The 24961-nt window shown below is 43.5% G+C and overlaps 2 protein-coding genes across 3 annotated transcripts in view; both read right to left on the reverse strand.

Annotated features, from left to right (window-relative positions):
* Positions 1–6974: 6974 nt before the first annotated feature.
* cradd (CARD and death domain containing adaptor protein) lies at positions 6975–15872 on the reverse strand. Of its 2 annotated transcripts, none has more exons than XM_084447633.1 (2): positions 15328–15872; positions 6975–8364 (listed from the first exon to the last, which is right to left on the reverse strand). In XM_084447633.1, exons 1-2 carry the CDS (start codon positions 15626–15628, stop codon positions 8069–8071), a joined length of 597 nt encoding a protein of 198 aa, XP_084303759.1. In that variant the 5' UTR covers positions 15629–15872; the 3' UTR covers positions 6975–8068. The 2 variants fall into 2 exon arrangements, with proteins under 2 accessions (XP_084303759.1, XP_084303758.1); XM_084447632.1 differs by having other exon boundaries at positions 15319–15872.
* Positions 15873–24464: 8592 nt separating this feature from the next.
* Positions 24465–24961, reverse strand: part of socs2 (suppressor of cytokine signaling 2) — a 6142-nt gene continuing 5645 nt past the window's right edge. Inside the window, 1 exon segment of the mRNA XM_084448098.1 lies at positions 24465–24961. This exon segment is cut by the window's right edge and continues 1112 nt beyond it. The gene's annotated coding sequence lies outside the window, so the exon portion shown is untranslated.

A 24961-nucleotide genomic window follows, 5' to 3' on the forward strand; every position in this document is an offset into this window, starting at 1 on the left:
TGTAACTGATATAGTAACTCTAAAGTCGATGTAGTGGTACTTTAAGATTAAAACTATTGTAGTGTTGCTTCAAGCATAAGCCACTCAGAGCATTAGGACCTCCCCCTACGTTTTGCTAGGAATTCAGTATGACCACGAGGCATCAAAGTCAGCTAGAACAATAGAATAGCTTTGCTCGCCCTGCATGAAAAATGTCACGGTTGCTATAACGTGGAAATCGGACTCAAGTAACCTAATCTAAAGTGACAGCTAGCATTGAAAATAGGAGAACACATTTCCTCAACTGTATGCAACGAACTCAAAAGACCTGTGGTGGTGATATCGTAAAAGAAGATTGCTTGGCCAGGTCTTTTGTGGGAAGACCAATTTCTAATAAGTCAGTGCCACATTCATGACCTTTTCCAAGCTCACACTAATAATATAAGGACACAAGAAAACCTTCTTGTTTGTATGACATTTTTTAAACTCAAAGTCTGACCAACAAGTCTCTCTAGAAATGTTTTGGACGAGTCGCCGACAGTTTGCGCCTCCAGCCAATCTGCGCGCCTGCCTATGCCGTAGCCTGACGTGCACCTTGTAGCTAACGTTACCGGCTATAGCCAGCCAGTGGAACTGTCGTGTTCAGACGGCTCTAGCTCCAAAAGTATTTTATGTCAGCTTAGATATTTAGATGGCTAGAATCAAGACAAATAGACGAACAGTTTGGTGTATAATATGTCCCATAATACTTTCGGATGTATTATATTATGGAGCTACGAACACACAAAAATTCTCCAATTCGCCTTATTCACCTGGCAGCCATATTGGTCAGTCTGGGGTGCGGATGCGGAAGTGCCCATTTGACTTCAATGTTAAAAGTTCACTGTAAAAACACCACTTCAAGAACCGAAATAGTCAAAATAACAGGCTGAATACACTATCGGGGTTACAAACTCATCATTACCAGACTTTTTTTGTTTTTCACTGCCGTTGTTTTCGCGTTTGGAAATACATGGAGGTGAATGAGCCATAGCCGTCAGCTGCATTCACTCCGATGTATTTCTTTCTCTTTTTAAAATTTAAATCATTATAATAGTCAAACTGTTGGAGATTAAATTTAGAAAAAAAATCACATTATTATCCTGCTTTTGGGTTTGTTGTCATATTTTGGTGAGATTTGTTAAAAGATTAGATGAAATAGAAAATGTTGTGCATACAATACAAATTACAGCAAGATACTGAATATTGCTGAGTATTCATTGTTTGACCGATCTGAACGCCGTTTTAAACACTTGATATGTAGTATCCAAAGAATGTTGTTCTGGTTTGTGGTAACATATGAATGAAGACTTTTGGAGATGTAGACGTTGACTGATTTTGCATATTCTGAAAAATAAAGTGACAGACTTCTGAATTGACCATAAGTTGCAGTGAGGCAAACTTTTGTCACAGTTCAGTGGAGGTGCTGAAAAGAATTAATCTCAGTAGGATGGGTCACACGGGTGATTTATTTTTATTTTTTCTAAATTTGGAATGTGAAATGTCTAGAAATGTAGATTTGTTGTAAAAAGCCACACCCACTTTATTCAATCATTACCAAAGTTTATGCATCAACTGAGTAATGACCCTAGATCATGCAAGCCAAATTTGGTATGAATCCATGTAGCAGATTACGAGATATAAACTTTTTGCATTTGTGGGGCCCACTAGTGGCAGAATATCCCAAAACTGCGTACTGAAGCTCGGACCTAGCGTCTGAAGACATGCACCAAGTTTGGTTACCATCGCTTTAGCCATTTTTGATTTATGAGCATTTATGTAAAATTGAACTTAACAACACAGGTTTAAAGATGCGTCATTTTAAAATGGATCAAAGTATCAACATTTCTTTGGTAACTTTAGATCAGCGAAGTCTGTAGATGATCCTGCCAAATTTTCAGGACGATTGGCCCAACCGTCTCTGACGAGTTTGTCGAAATAGGTTTTTGAGAAAATTGAAGAAAAGTACCAAAATGTTAATTTTTTTGTGCGGAAGACTACTGGGGTAAAGATGCAGATGAATTGATGGATTAAAATTTTGTAAGGATTTTGATTGTACGCCAAGCCGTTCTTGAGATAATTGTGAAAACACAAACATGATTGTTATAGCGCCACTTTATGTGCCTGAGAAGTGGGTGGGATGTGCAACCCACCTGCCAATGTTTGTGAGTTTTCAGTGTACAGTTTTTGCTGCACAAACGCTTTTAAGGGAGAAAAATAAGAAAGAAAGAAAGAAAGAAAGAAAGAAAGAAAGAAAGAAAGAAAGAAAGAAAGAAAGAAAGAAAGAAAGAAAGAAAGAAAAAAAGAAAGAATGCAAGAAAGAAAGAAAGAAAGAAAGAAAGAAAGAAAGAAAGAAAGAAAGAAAGAAAGAAAGAAAGAAAGAAAGAAAAGAACTTCAACAAAAGAAATAGGGGTCCAGCTGCAGCAGCGGCTGCTTGGATCCTGTGTGTGTTGGGGGGACAGCCACTGCCGTGTCTGGCAGCATGTGGCCAGTCTCCGGGACACGGGGGTGGAGGCCGCGGGTCCAGAGAACACGTTGTGCCTCTGCTGAGCAAGACAGCTGTTTCCAATAACGCCCCAAAACCAACCCCTGATTTGACCACACTGCCGCGGTGCGGGCCGCTGATGGACAGCTTCTGAGAAGCAGCCGCTCCGCGCCTTTCCCAAGCAGCGGTTCTCCTCAGCAGCGGTTCTCACTTCTCAGTACTGCCTACAGCGCGCGCCAGGATGCTGCATATAATTACTGTTGTGATCTGTCTTTTTTTTTTATTTTTATCGTGCCTTACAAAAAGAGACCCGTGTCAATTAAGACAGCACGCATCCATCTCCGGCTCCCTTTCCAGATCTACACTCATCTACACATCACAACCACAGCGAAAGAAGAGTGGGAGAGAGCAGAGCAAAAAAAGAACAACAAACTACAAATGTGTGTATATTATCCCCTCAGACGCTCTGTGAGGCAGGGATGATAAATCTGCCTCAGAAGCAGCATGTAATATGACCTACTGCCATGTTCCAGCGTCAATAATGCATCTCTCCCCTAGCGAAGCCATTCATAACTCCCAGTGTGTGTGTGTGTGTGAGAGAGAGAGAGAGAGAGAGAGAGAGAGAGAGCTCCTCTGTGACTATGATAATGGCTTAATGCATTGCAAGACAGCAGATACTGTATATAGAGAGCGAAGATGTGTGTGTGTGTGTGTGTGTTTTAAGATAGCTCTTCCCATTTGGAGCACAATGCTGCAATTAAGTTTTAGGGTTTTTAAGGATTATAGTTCAGATGTAAACATTCAATCAAGGCCAAGAGAAGAGGGAGGATGATAAAGGTTGATGATATACTGGGCTGCAACGTATCTGACACCCAGATGAGGGATTCGGCAGAAGCATTCATCAAAATAATAACTTATTTTTGGACACAAACGTATGGACCTATGAATCTCAGTAAATCACCATACCAAATCATGGGTTAGCAGCTATACACACACACACACACACTAAGTTGTAGAGTGTAGTCAATACCAATAGGTATGGAGCAGCAATGGTTGGGTGATGAGGGTATTATTAGTGGATCAAACCCAGTATGTCTAATATGAAATTGCATGTATACAGTGAATGTTGTGTTTGTATGAATGGAATGTACAGTACTAGAGAGTGTGTGATTGTGAATATAGGGGCATGTGTATATTATGCCTGAAAATGTTTGTGTAATGGATGAGTTATTGAAAGATAATGTGTGTGTGTGTCTGTGTGTGTGTGTGTGTGTGTGTGTGTGTGTGTGTGTGTGTGTGTGTGTGTGTGAGAGAGAGAGAGAGAGAGAGAGAGAGAGAGTGTGAGTGTGTGTGTTTGTGTACTCCACGTGTAAATTAGATGCAGAGCAGCCTGCAGGTCTCGGCTCGGTTGCCCGTCGCCACTCCCCTCCACTCGGGATTCTGGGAAAGCTTTCTGCGTGCAAGTGCATTCTGGGGAACGGGCAGTCGGAAGGTAATCCCACAGAAATTCCTTCCTTCATCTCTGGCCTCCTCAGCGCTGTAAGAAGACACCCAGTCTGAGGCTAATCAACAAGGCTGTCTGCCGTGGTGTGTGTGTGTGTTTGTGTGTATTTACGTGTCTAAACGTGCTTTGCTCTCATGAGTGTTTTTATGTGAGTGTTGTGTGTGAGGTCAAGTGAGTGCAATTGTGTGTGTGCGTGTGTGTGTGAATATGTAACAGAGACACGCTGTAGCACAGGGCTTTACTAGGAAGGCAGATGCTCTTCTGGGAAGCAGAGCTCACAGCGGCATGGGAGCAGAAAACAAGCTTTGAAGGCTAAAGAGAAATTCATTTACATCCACTCTGCAATGCTACGTCTAAACCTGGTGTACCCCCTCCATTTTGTACACTTACTGTGTTGTGCATGTGGCCACAGCACAGCTAAACCAAACAATTTCCATGTCTGTTAACTCTCACTCACACATTCATTTTTTCGGATCCCTCATCAGTGTGTGTGTGTGTGTGTGCCAGTGTAATAAACACGAGACGACTACAGTATGTTATGTAACATTTCTACTAATTCCATCGCCCCACCCCTCTCTTCTCTGTATTCCTCTCTTTCCTTGTACTTCCCGGTCTTTGAGGTTAAAAATAGCCCTTGGCATTGGGCAGATTAGAAAGAATATCTGCGAGAGAAACCCTGCTTCTGGCCACTGATAAACTCACAGGACTCGGAGCTGTTTTGCTGCAGCCTCTGCAAGTACACACTCAAAGCAGCAATCGTCACAAATACCAGCACACTACCACAGATAAAAGAACAAACACTGGAGCTTTACAGCATATCATACACAGGGATTTGTAGTCAAGACACATGGAGAAACTAAGAGAGACAGGAGGTCGGTTGGAATGTAATAACCAAACCATCAACCGGCCTGCTGCACGTCTGAAGAGATTACATCCTGAGGCTTAAGTCCGGTTAAGTCTGGGTGCTCATACCAATGTATGTGCTGGCAATAATAGACTGATATACACAGAAAATACCATAGGCTGATATGATATACTGTATTGTCACTATGTATGTATCCTGATATGGAACGCAAGGGGAGGTGGGGGGTGATTTAAGATATGTGCTAGAAAGAATGCAGGGACCATGACCACACACACACACACACACACACACACACACACACACACACACACACACCAGCTCCTTGACTCTGCTCAACACTCAACACACACTGTGCTATCTGTGTCTACACACACAAGTGCTGTGATATACTGGGCATGTGACGTATTCTATTGAAGGGATCAACGCAGCGATGAGGAGGTGAGCTTGTTCTCTCTGTGAAAGGAGAACTGCAATTGTACCATTAGCTAGAGCGTGACCCACAGCTTTTGTTCGGTCTCTGAGTGTTTCCTCACACACACACACACACACACACACACACACACACACACACACACACACACACACACACACACACACACACACACACACACACACACACACACAGCAAACTCCCTCCCTCCCTGCCTGTGTGGGTCTCATGTTCCCTGTTATTCCAGGCTGGAGGTTGTTGTTACTCTCTCTCTCTCTAATGGCTGGGTGTGGATCAGGTCTTCGTCTTTACACCACCATCATTGTCCCCACTGTAAATGTAAGCAGGGCGCCGGTGAAAAAGAGACCTCGGCCTCAATGGATTACTTGGCATAAATAAAAGTGAAAAAAGAGAAAATAAACCCCAACTAGAAATGGTGCACAGAGAGCACAGACCTCCGCCACCCGAATTCATTTTGTGGCTCTGTGCGTACCAAAATTGAATGGGTTCTAAATTGACCCACGCTTCTCCCCTCCACCGAGTTTCATTAAAAGCGGTCTAGCAGGTTTTGTGTAATCCTGCTACACGGCACCGAAAACATTACCTCTTGCCCTGCCCTATCGCTGGGGTGGAGGTAATGAGCGCCGTCCCCATGCGTGTCACAAAACGCGTGTGTGTGTGTGTGTGACTGACGAGTGGGGGGGGGGTTCATGAAACATACAGAGAACATGAAACATCACACGCCACCAGCATAACGCCGTTTGACAAAATCCACGCCATTCCGAAAATGTCCATTAGGGTAGATTAGGGCAGGTCAAATTTCAGCGTGGTCTTAGCATCAGGTGACTTAAGCCACAGGTGTGTGGGTCAACAGCCAGTCATGACCCCCGAGGACTTACTGTAAGCTGTGGCGTTAGGAGGTCAGAGGCGGAGAGCTTTAACCTGTCAAATCTGATCTGCATAATCCTTGACTGGCAGAGAGGTAAAGGGGGAGGAAAAAAAAAGAGTGAGTGAGTGTGTGTGTGTGTGTGTGAGAGAGAGAGAGGAGACAGAGAGAGAGTCTGGGCAGGCCTAACCTGAGCCCAGTCCTACAGCCTGCTGCTACTGTAGTCTTAAATAAACTGTTTTTTTTTACAGTTAGGACTTTTACTGTTTAAAAACAAAAACAACGCAAAAACAGCCCCAAAGTAAGCAGCGTTTGATTGACTTTCATTACTCCACCACCCAGCCTGGCCTGTTTTCCATCTTCTCTGTGTTTCTGGGCTATCCCCGTCACTCGCCACTCCATGAAAACAAGTCGCGAAAAATCCCCCCCGGAGAGGTATGTAGTAACCTCCTGTATGTGGGCGTGCTTGCGCGTGCGTTTCCCCTAAATGCTAGGAAATACTGCTGCCTTGAAAGCCTTCTCAGAATTCCTCCAGGACCGGCAGGAGAACCATGAAAACGACAGCGTCACGTGACCCGAGGGGATTCGACTGATGACTGAAAGTACTCAGCCTGTGTTTATCCAAGACCGCACACAAAATGTCCTCCAAGGGGACCACAGCGTTTCTTCTAGACCATTCACGGTTCAAATATGATAAAACAGCAAAAACAAACATGGCATAAAGTATGTAATGAGAAATGTGTTTTATTTGATGAATAAAATAATTTCATTCTCAGATACAGCAAGGACCAGCTTCAATTCCCAAGGTTTGAGGCTTAAAGAGTAAAACCATAGAAAACTTAAAAACAGCAAGGGCTTGTTCAGCTAGACTTGAGCTTGATATGTTCAGGAATTTGTAAAATACACAGTGAGTGACTATTGTTGTTGTGCTAACCATGTGTCTTTGTCAACTACTCCCAGGAACAAAGGACTGTTTATAATTCTTCCGGTCTAACTAGGTAGCCAAGTCTGGTTGACTCGATGCAAAAAACACTACAGCCAAATCAAACACACAATCATAGGCAAAAAAACACTTGCCAAATCAAACACAATCACACACGCACTGGAGACAAAACACACATGATGACGTCTCCATCATTGCGTGACGAAGACGTGCCTCTGTCTTCGTCACATGTTGTGTGTGTGACTGTGTGCTTGATTTGGCTAGTGTCTTTTGCCTGGTTTCCGTTCAGGAGTCAAACCAGACTTAGCTACAGTACCTAGTGTTTTTTTTGCCTGTGATTGTGTGTGTTTGATTTGGCCAGTGTGTTGCCTTCACCATTGTGCGAATGTCATCATGTGTAACACCAGATGGGGAAACACAAGACACACATGTGGCCAGGAAATTAATAACTGCATTGGTTCAGTCACAGGGTCAAACCCCTAGAATGAAACCAGACATTAGCAAAGCATCACTTCCCCCGAGTAATAGAGAACATGAACCAAAGAGAGGCAGAAAGAGGAATATTCAGAAGCAAGGGAGGAAGGGGGGAGGAGGGCGACAACGTGTTGAACACATTACTAAGACAGTAGGTTCCAGTTTATAGTTCCAAAACTAGAGCCTCTCTCTCCCGAGGGCTATCAATCAGTCGCGTCTTGACGGCTTCGCAAATTCACGCTTCTTCTGCATGTAAGGGCGACGCCTCCAAGTGCCTGTATGTTGACGGTCTGCTTCTAGCCTCCTTCGCGCCTCCTCTCCCCCCTGGGACACCTACTCCTGGGCAGACGGGTGGTCCCTCTGTGGGCCCCCAGCAGGTGAGGAATGATGCGATGTAAGCAGGAGATCATAGTACATAGTGATTTTGTTTGGAAGGAGGTCGACCCCGTTCTCCGTCTTCTGTCACCGGAACACTTCCTCCACGGTGGAGGGGTGGACGTCGGTGGCCCGCAGGCTGGCCAGCAGCCTGGCCACGGTGGCGCTCCGGCCCTGGGACCGCCTCCACTGGACCAGGCCGGCCAGGACCTGCCCGTGGGCGTCCAGCAGGTGGTCGGCGCGGCACCGGTACAGCGCCCCTGCCGACACGCCCAGGTCCAGGAGGACGGACTGCCACTCCGGGCCGAGCCGCGATGCCAGGCGGGACAGCTGTCTGTCGGACGGCACCGTCAGGAGGATCTCCTCTGGAAGCCGCCAGTCGTCTGTTGAGAGAGGGAGAGAGAGAGAGAGGAAGAGGAGGACGTGGAGGAAGAATAAGATCATTAAAAAAAACAAGACACACTGGGCAAGAGAGGTACAGTAGCGGATGTTAGAGTGAGAAGGGCGGGCCTGTGTTTACAAACATTGCACGCTGATGCAATACTACATTTTGCGACACTCTGCATTGTGAAACACAACCTTTCTAATAGCAAAATTTTAAAAAAAACTCTCCCGGTTGTTTTGCAGTCAATAGAGAGCATGATGTTGCAATCCCTCCGCAATGACTGCGTTTGACACTGTTTGTTTACTTTTAGGGCTGTGTGACATTGAGAGGAAGTGTGTGTGTTTGCATGTGGGAGGTGTATATCAGACAGGAACCCCTACAACTGTTGGTTTAATAAGGTTTTTCCTGTGTGTAGGCCAACGGGTCAGTTTGTATGACCGTGAAACGGGGTGTTTTGTTTTGCTTTGTACTGTAACTGGGTGTGAGGACGCCACAGTCGCGCCATCTCAAACTAGCTAGGACCCTGGAAAGAAGGCTGAGGATCTGTGGAAAGAACACAGCACTTCAATGAAAAGATGTGCATGAATCTCCTTGAGTTTCGCCTGCGGCCTTCAAGCTATCAAGTTTGTATCAGGCTGGGTCTGTCGGGCCAGCGCCAGCTGCCCTCGGTGAGGAGGGGGCAACAAGCCGGGGTGACAGGGTCCGTGTCGGAGTCACTATGACATATGGGTGGATGCATGGTGTTTGAGGACAGCCAGATGTGTATGGGGTGTTGTGTATGTACGGGGCCAAAGTCTGGGGTTGTTATGATCAGAGAGTCGTCATGGGGTTTGGGGGGGAGGAGTCAGAGTTAGCATACCAGTAGATTTGAGGTAATCACACAGAAATCGCCCTAAGCACTTGGCTACTCCTTGAATTCTGGCATGCCTATATTCAGTTGTTTTTCTCAATTGATTTGGCACATTTCTGCAAACTAGGGACTGTGCCCTCAAAACAGTTTACACAAACAAACAAACCATACTGTACCTACAAATTACAAAACTAACACCACACAAAAACAAATCAAGTATCAACAGGACAAATCAAGATCAACATGTAAGTAAAGCACACAGCACACAAATCAATTTGACTACAGTCAACTTCCAAATTCAATATTACATTTGATCAAAAAATAGACTGCTGATAAGCATATTTTCTTTATAGTCATGTTTTATCTTTTATTTGCATCACCTTCTCACCTTCTCATCTCTTCCAGATCATACATATCTCCATCCCCTGACAGAGGGCCAGAGACCTCCCTGAACCATTTGTAGAGATTGTGCCAAGCTGTCTCCACTCTGATCCCTTAAGAAGACGGGGTCCTGCAATCTCATTGACTCGACTTTAACTCGTATCACGTGTGTGTGTGTGTGTGTGTGTGTGTGTAAACGAGCCCAGTCTAAAACAAACACACACTGTGGGGGTTGGGGGAGGTGCTTATGGTAGCCTAAATCTCACTGAGCTGGTAGCTGCCATCCAATTAATGGTGGCTGGAGAAGCCAGTGACCCGTGAGAAAAACAGCACAGGATCAGCCATCTCCAAGTCTAACAACAGGTCACTATCATCCATCTATCTTTTACAAAGGATCAGCCATCTCCATGTCTAGCAAGTCACCATCACCTAGCTATCTCTTACATGTCAGCCATCTCCATGTCTAGCAAGTCACTATCACCTAGCTATCTCTTACATGTCTGTCTACATCTCCATGGCCCAGTCCCAATGTCCACCGTTACGGACTCAGACTTTGAGGCGCGTTCCCTCTACGAGCGTGAGGGCTTAGGGCTGTCCCATTCTCAAATTGCCAAGTGCATGAGTGCTCTCTGGCAGACATTTTGAGCCCTTTATGCCCCCTTACCGTAAGTCTGCACTTCTGCAGACTTTGCCTAAGGGAATTACCCACAGTTCATATCGTTGTGATGTGAAACACGGGGTTACCTGAAGAACGGCCAATAAAGAAGCACAGATAGATCAACCAACCCTAACATTCACATTACAAAACAAAATGTTTTCAGCTGGACAAGTAGCCTTATAAATAATCTGGTTTCAATATTTTTAGGTATAGGTTAAGCCTAGGGTTTGTATAATTTGATTTGTTTGAAAATATGTGCTATTTCTGTTGCCATAAATCATATGATTCCCCATGAGAAGCTGCATGACATTAATCATCCATCTCTGTGCAGTGTTCTTTGAATTGAGATTTCTAGCATGAATATGGAAAGAGTTGTGAGCTGCAGAAATGTGTCTTGTCATTCTAAATACTTTTGGATTCATCACACAAAAAATCACAGGCAGTAATGTAATTCGCTTGTGACCACAAAATGAAGTGATTTCAATAAGTTGAACAGAAATGTTTTGAGGGTGACACAGAGGTTTGTGATAATTTAAAGGGAATTTCACTCAGCCCAAAATTAATTTACATGTAGGCCTACAAGAAAAACGTAACGCAAAATAAAACGTCCCAAACCCACAATAGTAAGAAAAATGTTTTGGCGTCAACGTAACATGATGTTGCAAGTGCTGCCCCATTCTATTTTATACCATTTCGAGCCCTTGCCGTCTCTCACACTCAACCACATTACCAGGTGACATCAATAAGTCTGTGAGGGTTCAGGGCTTGATGGTTTGGGACTGGGCCCAACAAGTCACTATCATCTAACTACAGTATGTCTTACATGTCAGCCATCTCCATGTCTAGCAAGTCATTATCATCTCTTACATGTCAAAGTGAACTGACCAAACCTATGTCCCTCAGGCTGGCTGGCTTCTTCCTGGTCTATCTATGGTCAAGGGTTTACAAAGCATTCTGTTACAAACGGCTTTGTAAACAGCCCAATGTCAATAAAATCAGCTTGACTGATTTACCCTGTGGCCGCACGCTGGAGGTCACAAGATGCCAAGTTAAGAGCACATCAACCATGTTTCTCCCAGTCAAATAAGGTGCCACACTTAACCACCAGTTAGCCTGCAACACCTAGGCAACTCTTCCCCATAAAAACAGCAAATCAGTTTGTCTTTTGTTTGTCACAAACATCACTGAATGCCAAACAGGATGGGGGATAAACCTTTCCCCGTGGACACAGGGTTCTGAAAGACCATGTTCCCAAACGTTTGTTCCTAAAAGACGTGAGACAAAGTGAACACAGACAGGGAGGACACCAGAGCTGCTGCGTGATCACCCAGAACCCAAATGTCTCTAATCAGAAAACAATGTGGTTACCAGAACCCAAAAGTCGCCAAAAGAAGAAAAATGAATCACAGAAAAAGAAAAAAAACAACAAGGAAACCTTTTGTTCGGAAGCTTGCAGTTGTTGAAACAGAAACGTGGGCCGGTACAGTATCTAGTGGTTTCACATCACAGCAAAGAGATAGAGAGAGATAGAGATAGAGATAGAGAGAGATAGAGAGAGAGAGAGAGGGCCAGATACTTTGTGCATTGAAACCAAATAAGGGGGCTCTGTAACACAAAAAGGGCTGATGTTTTGGAGAAACTCTCTCCACTTCTGGCAAAATCTAAGCCTCTTCCAGGAACGGGCTGTTTAGTAGTGGTAAGTGGAAAATAGGCAGTCCAGATTTATTTCACTTTCTTGATCACACACAAAATAGCCTACATGCACAGACAAGACGCACAAGCAAGTATAGGCTACAATATATAGAATAGATTAAATCAGGCATAGTGTAACTTATTGTTAGGTCACCTTGGGGCATACAGGAAGTGTTTTAGAACACTCATCTTGTTATGAGAATTTCCATAATCTTGAAAACGGCAGTTTAAAAACGAAAAAATCGGCACTGGCAACAAAACTGAATTTTGTTTTAAAACATCTTAAAAGTGTCTCAGCTGTTGCATGTCAACCCGGCTTTACTGAACCTTCGTTCATGCCATGGCTTAACTCGGCCTGGAAGCAAGCCTAGGGCAGCGCAGGCAGATCAACATCCGTACAGGAGTATCACTGTCAAACAGGGAACTCCGTCCAAGAACAGAGTGTATAGGCCAATGTCTATGAAGAATAATTATCTTCCTACGTTAGAGGTTCAATTTCTCCACTGGTTACCAAGGACATTATAAAGCCTGGACATTTTTTTTAATGGTTTTCGAGAGTCTTGTAAAAAGGACTTAATTGAAACTTTGATGTGTATAGCCTATGTTCAATTTTGCTCCACTTTGGTTACAGCTATTCAAACCAATCCTGGCCATAGAAACATCTGTAAATGTCAGCTCTCAACAACAGCAAAAAAAGATTGGAGTTTGAGGTTCTGACCCCTTAAAAATGTGTCCTTGCCGTGTGATTGGTCCTCTGGCTCGCTCTTGGCGGGCCTCTGACTTTCACTGTTTTAACAGGAAGACGTTCCTGCTGCCAGGATTCCTGGAAAGCAGACGGCAGGCACTGAAAGAAAAGGCGGGGCCTGCCCTTGGCAACGCATGCCAAGGAAAACGAAGCACAAAGCCCAGCCTGCTCTAGCTTGAATCTGAGGGAGATTACTGGTGAGGTGCACCTCCACTCCCCGGCCAGGGAAAAAAAACACGCACGCACGCACGCACGCACACACACACACTCACACTCACACACTCACACACTCACACACAAACACACAAACACTTCCATTCAGTAAGCTAATCTTTTCTGGTGTGACAGAAAACCAATATCAGTCTTTTGGGCTGCCTAACATTCCATCTTATGTAACGAACAATACGGTCAATGGGCCTCATTCATGAACGAAGTTAATAATTTCTTAGTAAGCATTTCTTCTTGAACTCCACTTACACCGTTTCCAAGAAGATTCTGGCATTCACCATTGTTCTCACATGTGGGAACTAAGAACAGAATCTACGAACATGGAAGAGCAGTCTTAGGTGTGTTTATTTAAAATGATTTGTGATCGTGTTTACCTCCAATCTACAGCTGTAACTGTATAGGATTGCAATACTATAATATTTGTATCATTTATCATATCTTATAATAATGGTTTTCATTATTTTACAAAGCGAGAGTGTGTCTTTCCAATATCCCCAATGCGCCAGATCCAACTGTGTGCCCTTCTCCGGATACAGTGTTCACTGAACAGTAGGCTAATATCATCCCATTTTACTGACATTGCATTTTACTGACGCTGCTAAATATGACAGGAGGAGTCCGGTCTTTCGATTTTCGTTTGGGCATGCCACATTGACAACTGTGTATTTTGTAGCCTACATTTCCATAGACTGTAGGCTATTGTATCACTTTGACATTTTGCACTATTCTGTCTCGTTATGTTTATGCACCAAGACAAATTCCTCGTAGTAGGAAGCCTATTTGGCTAAATTAAAATCAGATTTTGATTGCCCACGCTGGATTTGACCTGCAATCCTCTGACTTGCCAATGCACCTGACACAACCCCACCTAAACCATTATGCTATCGAAAAGTTGGCGAGTCAAGGGCGCGGATGACTGGTATTCATAATAAGAAGTGACATCTGTGCACGACCCTGTAGTTGCATGTCCTTATATGGGGCCAGCGGGTAGTTTACCTATGCTAATTCTGGTGTACGGCCACGTGCATTCAATTTGCGAAACCATGGGATTCATCTGCATATGAGAACTCACCCAACGGTTTACGAACACGTCATGAATCAGACGGGAGCTTTCTTTAGAAACTTTCTTAGGCATAAATTTAAAAACAGAACTTAGGAAGACATTGTTGAATGAGGCCCAATGAACTTTGGGGCCTATATCAGATGGACACGACAAGTTTTAAGGCTGAGCTATGGTGTCCACAGAGGTGGACAGAGCTTGAAGAGGCCTACATTGAAAAAATAAACAAGCTTAGTTAGTTGTGTAGCTCCGCCCTTCTAGCTGGCTGGTTGGCAGTTGACTCGCCAGTAACAGAAAGGAGACCATGGTAACCTGAGAGCTGAGGGCAGTAGGATGCATACTAAAACAGGATCTGTTATGATTCCCCCCGTGTGCAGGCTTGACAGGAAAGAGCTGTGAGCTCCAGCGAACAGCGGGGCCAGCGGAGAGAGAAGAGAGAGAGAGAGCGTGTGTATGTGTGTGGGGGGTGATCATCATCAAAGAAATGAAAGCCATCATTGTTGCCAAGGTGACAAATGTCAGCCATTTCCATCATCTGAATAGGAGGGATGAGATGAAAGCTCCACACACACATTCAGTTGATTCTGAGAGGTTTTTTCTTTTTAATTAAATTACATCCTTCGCAGGCTCAGTTGCTCAGAGCATCAGTGCTCACACAGATGGCAAGTGTTCGCCTTCTCCAGTGTTCTCTTCCAACCTTCACTACTTCTAGGAAATCAGAACAAGGCCTCTTTTCGCCCCCCCCCCACCCAACCCCCTCTTTTGCCCAACCCTTGGCTCCAAAATCTCTTCAAAGGGAGCCAACAAATGGCTTTGATTATATTTTTCCTAGAAAGGAGGATGCTGTGTCCTGTGTGTGTGTGTGTGTTTGTGTCTGACCTTGAGCGCATGTGCTGAGAATGCAGGTTTCATGGAAAACAGGCCCCCATTCCATCAAACACACACCCACATACACAGTGTTTTTACAGTGAGTGCAAATATCCTGGAGAACACTTGCTATTCATGGGTTTCAAATGTAGTCCTAGACCTGCTATGTTGGGGACCAACACAGGTGTTTCAAATGAATGAATTAGTTCTACTGCATAGGATTCTATGCAGTAGAGCCAATCAGATACATTGAAACACCTGTGTTGGTCCCCAATATGGCAGATCTAGGACTACATTTGAAACCCATGAATAGGCATATTGCTTTGATGTCCGCAGTTTATTAAAAAAAAAAGAAAAAAAACTATAATACTGACTTATGAGTAGACAAAACTAAGTTGTTTCTCGTTATTCAAGAGCAAAACATGAAACATACAATACGATCATTGTATCAATTAAGAACACAAGCCTTACTTGTTAAACTTTGCTCGTGTGCACGACACTCCAAATCTTGCAGCAGCTGGTGTTTAATCCAGACGAACTCCTCTTCCAGGGACCGCACAAAGAAATCAAACGCCCGCGGTCCTCGGCTGGGAAGAATATCGAGCAGCCGCAAAGTCCTCTTCCTGTTTGTTGTTTGCGACTGAACTTCCTCTACCTGATCCTCTGATAAAATATTCTCTTGGTACAGAAAATGAACGATATTATCACCAATTAAAAGTTGATTCGACAAGTCAAGCCGGTGTTTCCTTAATAGTTCTTTGTGTATCGGGTCCATGATCATCGAGATGATGTGGGGTAGCCTACTCACCGAGAGCGTAGCTCTGGGTAGCGGCAGGATTTGGCTCAAGCAGACATAACGTTTCAATGTTCGCCGTTTTATTTTAGTTCTCGGACTTCATGTGGGCGAAAAGTTGAACTATCACACCACGCGTTGTATCAGCTGTCATTCAATGTAACTCATTAAAGAAATAACAACTTAACTTGAATCGCTATCGAGTTCGTTCGGCGGCACGATACTATTTACAATTCGGTGAAGGGTAATCAATCCGTTGTCCGACGAGAAACGTGACTCCGCGGAACTAGACTATCTGTCTGAAATTTTCCCACAGGCGTCGTTCCATTGTCTGATAGACAATAAATAAATAGAAAAGAAATACATAGATTAGATGAATTAAAACGAGTACGACATTTTTAAATAAAGTACAACTATTAGAAATGTAGCCTAACTCTTTAAAAAAATTATTTCCTGTGCTATGTTTATTTTCGGCCTACACCACAGTCATAGTTTTCCTTTCTTTTATTCCAATGTTTTCTGAATCCACTCAAGAAAACTATTGTTCTCGACTCTACACATAATCTTACATGCTCGTGGCACACTTCACAGCAAGGAAGTGCATAGTTTAGGGTGAATATTTTAATGGTAAATTGGGACATTACATTGGGACAGTTATTGGAACCAGGCCAGGTCCAGCCTGGCTTATGTGCGTAGCTGGCTTGATTCTGTTCAGGACTGGTAGGACGGAAGCTAGTAATGCCACTGAAATAACTGTGAATTGAAATGACATGAAATTATGTCTGATAAATTAAGATAGGTCTTGTCGCCTGGACACATCAGTTCCAATGCTTCCAATGCTAATCCAGCACAATAAGAGCAGGATAGTCAGTTAGCTCATGAGCTCACAACAACTAGCAGCAGCTTCCATAACATTAATGGTAGCGGTCAGTGGCTAAAGCAGTTACATTGATGATTCCTGTAACATTAGCTATTTTGCAGCAATTTCTGTATCTGGACAAAGGTAAGGGATAAACCCAGATAACACAAGGCTAGCGGACTTACAGTGGGTCCCCGATGGACGAGTTGGCGGACCTCCGGCGGAATATAACACAAGGCTAGCGGACCTACAGCGGGTCCCTGATGGACAAGCTGGCGGACCTCCGGTCGAATCCGCTGGCGGACCTCCGGCCGAATTTGCTGGCAGGTTCCTGGCCATTTGCACATAGAATGGCAAGCGGACCTCTGGCGGATTATTAGCGTCAGGGACAGCGGTCCGCTAGTAATCTGAAATGCTCCCGCTATTGCTCTACCACCATTCCACCAGTAGTTTATTGTCTATATCCTAGGCCCATTGGCTCTAGGCTTATAGATTTCAATTGCTAAATTAACTTACTCTGAACATTTTTTTGGGTAACCCTTTCTGTCATAGTCGCCCAATGACTAAACATTTATGATAAATCCCTAAAGGACAAAGCACACCCCTCCCGCCACCTCTTCTCCCTGCTCCCATCCGGGAGGCGTTATAGGGCCTTCAAAGCCCGCACCTCCAAGCTGAGAAACAGCTTCTTTCCTAGAGCTGTCATGGAGCTGAACAAACACTTATAACTCGGACTGAACGGAATATTGATGAAAGAAATATGGGACTGTGCAATTTTCTGTGTGCTCTTATATATGCTCTTATGTTGGTCTATGTGTGTAACCTCTGTGTGTGTGTGTGTGTGTGTGTGTGTGTGTGTGTGTGTGTGTGGCTGTGTGGCTGTGAGTATTGTTTTAGAGGAAGCTCTTACGACATTTCGTTATACTTGTATAATGACAATAAAGCTTTCAATTCAATTCAATTAATTTACCTGGTAATATATAATGGATAATTACTGAGACACCTATACTGTAGGTATAATTTCAAAACAGGAGTATTTCAAATGTTCAATTACTGCACATACATTCAATAACAGCACCACCAGGTAACCACATTTTTACATAACTTCTATAACATCCAGTGACAAACACACATTACAAATCACAATGCTCATATTTATTAAAATGCTTTGAATTATATAAATTATAACTGGATCCACTCCAGTGGGACCGAGAACAGGAGAAGCAGAAAACAAAACACAGAGTTGCATACACAGAGAAACATAACAGTAAGCACAAGTCTAGTATATCAACGGAACTTGTAATTGGTCACTTAATTGGTCACCTAGTTTCTCCAATCAGTTTGACACAGTTAATTCATCTGCAAAACAGACTGTACATGTCCTAAATAATAAAAAAATGTTGTAAATGTTTTGTTCCCATAGGGATCGAACCCATGATCTCCCATATGGGAGTCAGACGCTTAATCCACTACACTACAGGGGATCGAACCCATGGTTACCCATATGGGAGTCAGACGACACTTAATCCATTACACTACAGAGGAACTTGAAAGTACGGGATGTCATAGTGATTTTGTTCCTATGGAATCTCTCCTGTACTTCAAAAAAAAGGAGAGAGGAGAGTGAAAGGAGGGAGGGAGAGGGATGGAAAGCCCGAAAGTAAACGTAGGAATAAACCCACAGGCTAGCAGAGGGTGTGGGTATGGTTTCCCCAAATCATCCCCACCGATCTCCTGGGTGGGAGTCCTATGCTTTCACCACTACTCTACTTGTGCAGGGAAAATTGGCAGGTTGATTTTGGTGTCCTTATTTATTTTGGTGTGCTGGGACTACTCCCTATTGTGGTGCCAACATAGAAATGCAGGTCAACATTGAACGGAGTAAGGAAGGGAGGGAGGGAGGGAGTGACAACCCGACAAACACTATCTATGGTGCGCTGGCCTATAGCCATGCACAAAAACTACCAGACTGATTTTCATGAAACCCGATGGAAGCGTGTAACAAGGTCCAACTTAGAACCCATTACATTTTGGAGCAGTTCCAAATCATCGGTCGGATTCACAAATTAAAACAAAAACTTAGAACGAAGCCAGCTCCCTGTATGGAGGCGCTGAGAGACACAGGGTTTGCTCTGGGTTGTGCGGGGGGGGGAAAGCCTGAAGCGCTACGAACCACCTACCGCCGGCTGCACAAGGGGGGCGCCACAGAGTTGCCCAAACATGGTCGCCCATTCTGGACTTAGGCCCAGGACCGCTCATTTCTCCAGGGGAAAAATAAGGGGAAAAAACAACAACTTTTAATACATCCATGGGAGATTTACATTGAGGCTGGTGAGATCAAGCCCCCAGGAACAGCTCTGGGTGGTGAGGCGATTTTGGCGTAGTGGCCAAGCTTGGAATTGCAAGTCATGAGATGCCATGGGAGCCAAGAATACTTTTTCCCATAGACATACATGGGGAAAGAAATGGCTGGGGAAAGCGGCTAGAAATTGAGTCCCGTTTTTTTCCCCCGTTGATGTACTTTTTAATGAACATTTCATGCTTTTATGTAATTTTCGTGCTCAAAAGTAGGTAGGGCCTGGGCCCTACCTCTTCCGCGGTCCTTGGCAGAGCCCACACGATGAGGTGCACAGAAAGTGCGGGCTGTGGGGTGCCAGTGCAAGGTCATTGGTTCAAATGGATAATAGCCAGAGCTCACAAGGGAACAAAGGTTAAGGCTTATCCAAACACGCTGCCCTGGTTGAAGTCTAAGTCTACTCTTTGTAATGAGTCAGTCACACTGAAATGTTGCTGCAGACTCCGAGATGTACTCATTACAGATAACTTTAAAAATAAAATAAAAAAAATTACAAATTAGCCTACACAAGAAGTAGCCTACCAATCGTATGGTATTCTACGTAGCTTAAGAGTTCTACACAGAAGAAAAAAGAAAGAAACATTCAACACAAGATGGACTCGTCACATGTCAATACAGCCAATGCAAGTGAATGCCTCTCCCATCATCAATAAGGCCATTCTCCTCGTCATACAGGTATCTCACGGAACCAGCCCTCGCAAAAAATGCATATGATCCAATCTTCTGTCTTCTTGGGATGTCATCACCATTATCTGGCTTTGCAAATATTGCATATGTTCCAGCCATCTGAGCTTGAACCCTCCATCTTCCTTGTTTTCTTCTGTCTTTTTTGTTTTTTGGCAGGCTTTGTTGTTGTTTTTGAGACGATGTATGAAAATGTTTATCACTGCTTAGAGAGAGGGTAAGAGGTGGGGTTTGGGCCTTTTCCTCGTCTGGCCTCTCTCTCGCTTCGGAATTGTGATGAGTGTAGTGAAAGACTCTTCTTCTGTGGCAGCATCAGCAGGGGGAACAAACACCTCTCCTTGGCCTCTGGCAGTGGCATCCTGCCCAACCTTCCGCCCCAATCCAATCAGGGATCTCAGGCAACTCCAGTTGTTCAGGCTCCCATGCTCCAGTGGCTTTTCAGCATGCTCCAGTGGCTTTTCAGCATGCTCCAGTGGCTTTTCAGTGGCCCATTCATTCCAATGAAAGTTGCTCACCCAGTGCATACACCAAAAATGTTTCCACTGAAACTAAAAATTCCAAGAGTCGCTTTAGACTTTGAGTGAAAAATATTTGTTTCTTTCCATGTCGCCGAATTACAGATTAGGTTACATTTCGACTGATGACGACGTTGTTTGCAGTTTTGTATGTGTGGGCTAATTTGATTGGTTGATTTTTCATTTGGTCTTGATTTCCGTAAGCCAGAATCCTTTTACCTGGCCTATAAATCATGTTAAAGGAGTTGTAAAGGTAAAATGCATGTTTAGCCCTGTTTTAAGGTTACTTATGATCATATACAATGGTTCAGATCAAAACGTTGACAAACGTTGGCCGTGGGGTCCGTGGCAGCAAGACTCCGCCCCCTGCATCAGAGCAGTTCGGGTGTAGTGCATTTACTTCCGGGCAATCTCCATACACCCACTAGTGAAAACCGTGTGTCTCGAGCCCGCTCAGGGGCTGAGTTGTGGAGTTCATGGCATGGATAGTGGTGTGGTGGCGAGACTCAGCCCGCTTGGGTCAGAGCTGATTGAACGCAGTACAGTGACCTCTGGGCAATCTCCTTGCACCTACTGGCGAAGACCGTGGGTCTCTAGCTCACTCAGGGGCTGAGTTGTGGGATCCTTGGCATGGATAGTGGCGTGATGGTGAGACGCCGCCCCCTCGGGTCAGAGCTGGTCGTGGACAGTGTACCTCTCTCCAGGCCACCCACCTGCCACCACTAGTGAAGACCTTGTGTCCCTAGCCCACTCGAGGGCTGAGTTGTGGGATCCGTGGCGTGGATAGTGGCGTGATGGCAAGACTCCGCCCCCTCGGGTCAGAGCTGGTTGTGGACAGTGTACCTCTCTCCGGGCCACCCACCTGCCCCCACCAGTGAAGACCGTGTTTCTCTAGCCCTCTCAGGGGCTGATTTGTGGGGTCCGTGGCATGGACGGTGGCAAGACTCCGCCCCCTCGCGTCATATTGGGTCAGGGGCTGTGGACCCCTCTCTGGGCTACCCACCTGCCTCCACTGGTTGCCAAAATGCGCCCGCACACTTAATTGTTTACCAACAGTAAAAGGGTCTATATATAATGGGTAATTACTGAGACATATTGTAGTTAATTAATTAATATGAAATAAAATAGTATTTCATATGTTCAATTACTGCACATAAATTCAATAACTGCCATAGAACCAACAGGTAATCGCATTTTTATGGAAGTTTTTTGGTGTCTTTATTCAAATGGAAATGCATTTTTCAATTGGCAATTCAATGTTCTATTTTGTCATGCAATTTGAAAATGCAAATTGGGATTGCATTTTCATTTTCAACTTCTGCGTGCATTATTTAACTCAATATTAAAATTAAAATGCAATCGTGTGATTTACAATTCTATTTTCATGTACCAGTTATGTATGGAAGTTTGAAATGCAATAAGGGATTGCATTTTCATTCTCATAAAAGGTTTTTGGCCTCTTTATTCAAAGTGGCAATGCAAATGGGATTGCATTTTCATTTACAACTTCTGCATGCATTCTTTAACTCAATATTACAATTTAAATGCAATTGTGTGATTTGCATTTACATTTTCATGTTCCTGCATGTATTAAAGTTTGAAATCCAATAAGGGATTGCATTATCATTATTATGGAAGGTTTTTGACCTCTTTCTTCAATTGACAAAATATTATATTTTGTCATGCAATTTGAAAATGCAAATTGGGATTGCATTTTCATTTTTAACTTCTACATGCATTCTTTCACTCAATATTGAAAATCATAATGCATTTGTGTTATTTGCATTTCAATTTCCATGCACATTCGCTGAAAATAACAAAAGCGACCCCCCTCGACCCGCCACAACGGGATCCTCGAACAATAGAGCGAAGTACAACTAACCAATCAGAGGCAGAGTAGGGCGGGTTCCCATATTGCATTTCCATTAGAATTTTGACACCAACAAAGTGTGCACGTTGTCTGTGAAAATAAAATGTTGGCGTTGAAAATGAAATGTCAAATGGCTTTTCATTATCATTTTCATATTGTCAGCGAATGTGTATGAAAATGGAAATGCAAATCACACAATTACATTTGAATTGTAATATTGAGTGAAAGAATGCACATAGAAGTTGAAAATGAAAATGCAATTGCAAATGCATTGTGATTTGAATAAAGAGGCCAAAAACCTTCCATGATAATGATAATGCAATCCCTTATTGCATTTCAAACTTCAATACATGCAGGTAAATAAAAATGTAAATCACACAATTGCGTTTAAATTGTAATATTGAGTTAAAGAATGCATGCATAAGTTGAAAATGAAAATGCAATCCCATTTGCATTGCCACTTTGAATAAAGAGGCCAAAAACCTTTTATGAGAATGAAAATGCAATCCCTTATTGCATTTCAAACTTCCATACATAACTGGTACATGAAAATGGAATTGCACATCATACGATTGCATTTTAATTTGAATATTGAATGAAGTAATGCACGCAAAAGTTGAAAATGAAAATGCAATCCCAATTTGCATTTTCAAATTGCATGACGAAATAGAATAGTGAATTGCCAATTGAAAAATGCATTGCCATTTGAATAAAGACACCAAAAAACTTCCATACACTTTTACATAGCTTCTATAACATCCAGTGACAAAAAACTATCCACACCACAAGTTTTGAGGGATTTGAACCCACAACTTTTGTGGGATTTGAACTCAAAGGTTCAACATGGCAGACAAGCTCCTTAACCACTAGGCCACCAGAGCTCTTGAAAACCAGTGGTGTCATAGTCTTTTGTTTTGATGTTCTGGTACCACTGTCTTGTGGTAGCAACATAGAACTGCAGGTCAACAAGGGAATACATAGGGATGTATTAGAAGTGAGAGGGACAACCCGACATTTGCTCTCCATGCTGCGCTGGCTTACAGCCACGCACCTATGGTGCGCTGGCTTTCAGCCACGCACAAAAATAACCCACACACACAAGAAAACAGACATTATCATCAATTTATAACCCCCCCCCCTGGCAGGACGTGATATGTCCTGGTAAAAGAGGACGTTTGGTCACCCTAGACTAGACTAGACTAGGCCTACTACCTGCACACTGTTGTTTTGTCCCTCGTTCTTTCTGTTCCTGCACACACACGGGACCAGATCAGTGCTCTTCTTGATGCCTAAACTGTTCTTTCCCCATGGCTATCATCAGCGACGCTATTTACATGGAACATTTGAATCCTGCTAACTAGGTCATCATAGAGGAAGTATAAGAACCGGTCAGACGGTGGGGGATATATGTTTGGATGGAGAGTATTACAGTAGGCTACTGTAAGTGCACCTCTTTTATCCAAAGCCGCTTAGGGCCTACATCCCAGCGAGGGCATTCATTGCATTGCAGCATTTGGTTTGTGTTAATTGTGCCTTAACCCAAATGTTAAATACGGCATACCACGCACAAACATTACCAGATACCAATAATTGGTCGACGTGTAGGTCATACTTAAGAGGCTTACAAAAGCCTAATTCTTGGAAAGCACTTAACCTTAATGTCAGTACTCTGGAAACCAGACTGCTTATTATAGCCTGTGATAGACATGACAACGCATAGCAATTCACGCATCATTAAATATTATAGGGAATTGAAATGCATTGTTTCTGTGATATCATATTCATGGACTGGGTGTGGAGGGCCAGGTTTGCCCTTTAAAATCATAGGGTCAATTTGTTTCTGAACATATAGTGTTTCATATAGCCTACTATAGTGTGTTGTTGATATTCCTGCTGTCATCCACCCTTACCTGAGCTTTCGTCAAGGGAGTAGCCTATGTATTATCTTCAATATTATTTCCCACTTAACCATAAAAATTAAACAAATAAGGTGGTTTATTTGTTATTATTTGTAATCATGTAGAAGATGATAAAGGTTCCATGTACAATTAAATGCTCATCTGCGGCCGACGATTCCAACCTCCAGTAAGACCATGAGATTAAGAGTCTCGTGCTCAAATGAGTTTGCCGTAAGTGAGTCTTTGATATATACCAATGAATATGTGGGTGTTCAGTTACCTAACAATAAATTACTAGAGCATGACTGGTTACCTATATTATTTGAATACAAAGTGTCATTTTCAGAGGCCTCACCAAAATATCTTCTTATCAAAGTCTATAATTAGAAGCAGAAGTGCCTGTGAACAGTAAACAGCCTTTGTGCACCAATGTGTCCATTGTAAGGTCACCTCAGAACAGCCCAGGAACGTGAGCGTGTCCCTGTCAGGGTTGTAGAGCAGGATTTCACCAGACGCTGTGAACTAGTTAGGTGTATGTATTACACACATCCATTATACAATGCATTATATACAAATGCACTGTAATATCTCTGATTTAATGTTTTATTCAGCAAGCCTATAGACCTCAAACCGACCCTCCCAGTTACAGAGTAGGACAAATAATACACTAGGGCCCAGAGAGCTAAGTAGACCGTTACTCTCCCCTCCAGCTCTCATGATGGGTTAAGCTGGTTGTGGCTACAATCCAAGATAGCATGTTGTGGATGGACATTGGCAAAGCTAAGGTAAGTATGAAACATGAACACAGAGGCTGTAAAGAGCCTTGAATTCCACTCCGTCTGTTTTATTTCTCAGTTGTCTTCAGAGAGAAAACACATGATTAAGCACCGTCTGATAGATTTCACGTAACAATGAGCTGATTTCCTTACAGCGCAGTTGGAACTGAGGTTTTACCGTGGGTCGTTACTGATAACCAGCCACAGTGAGCAGCAGGGGAAAGGGGATCATTCAATTCATTGCCTGTCCATTAATAGAGGAAATTAATTATATATGATTATGATATTGCACAGTATGCCTTCGGCAGACAGCCAAAAAAGTGCTTCAAACTATTAATAAAAAATAGCCTCTTTGACTTGATC

The sequence above is a fragment of the Borostomias antarcticus genome (assembly GCF_949987555.1).
Source record: "Borostomias antarcticus genome assembly, chromosome: 13".
Classification (NCBI taxonomy): Eukaryota; Metazoa; Chordata; class Actinopteri; order Stomiiformes; family Stomiidae; genus Borostomias; species Borostomias antarcticus.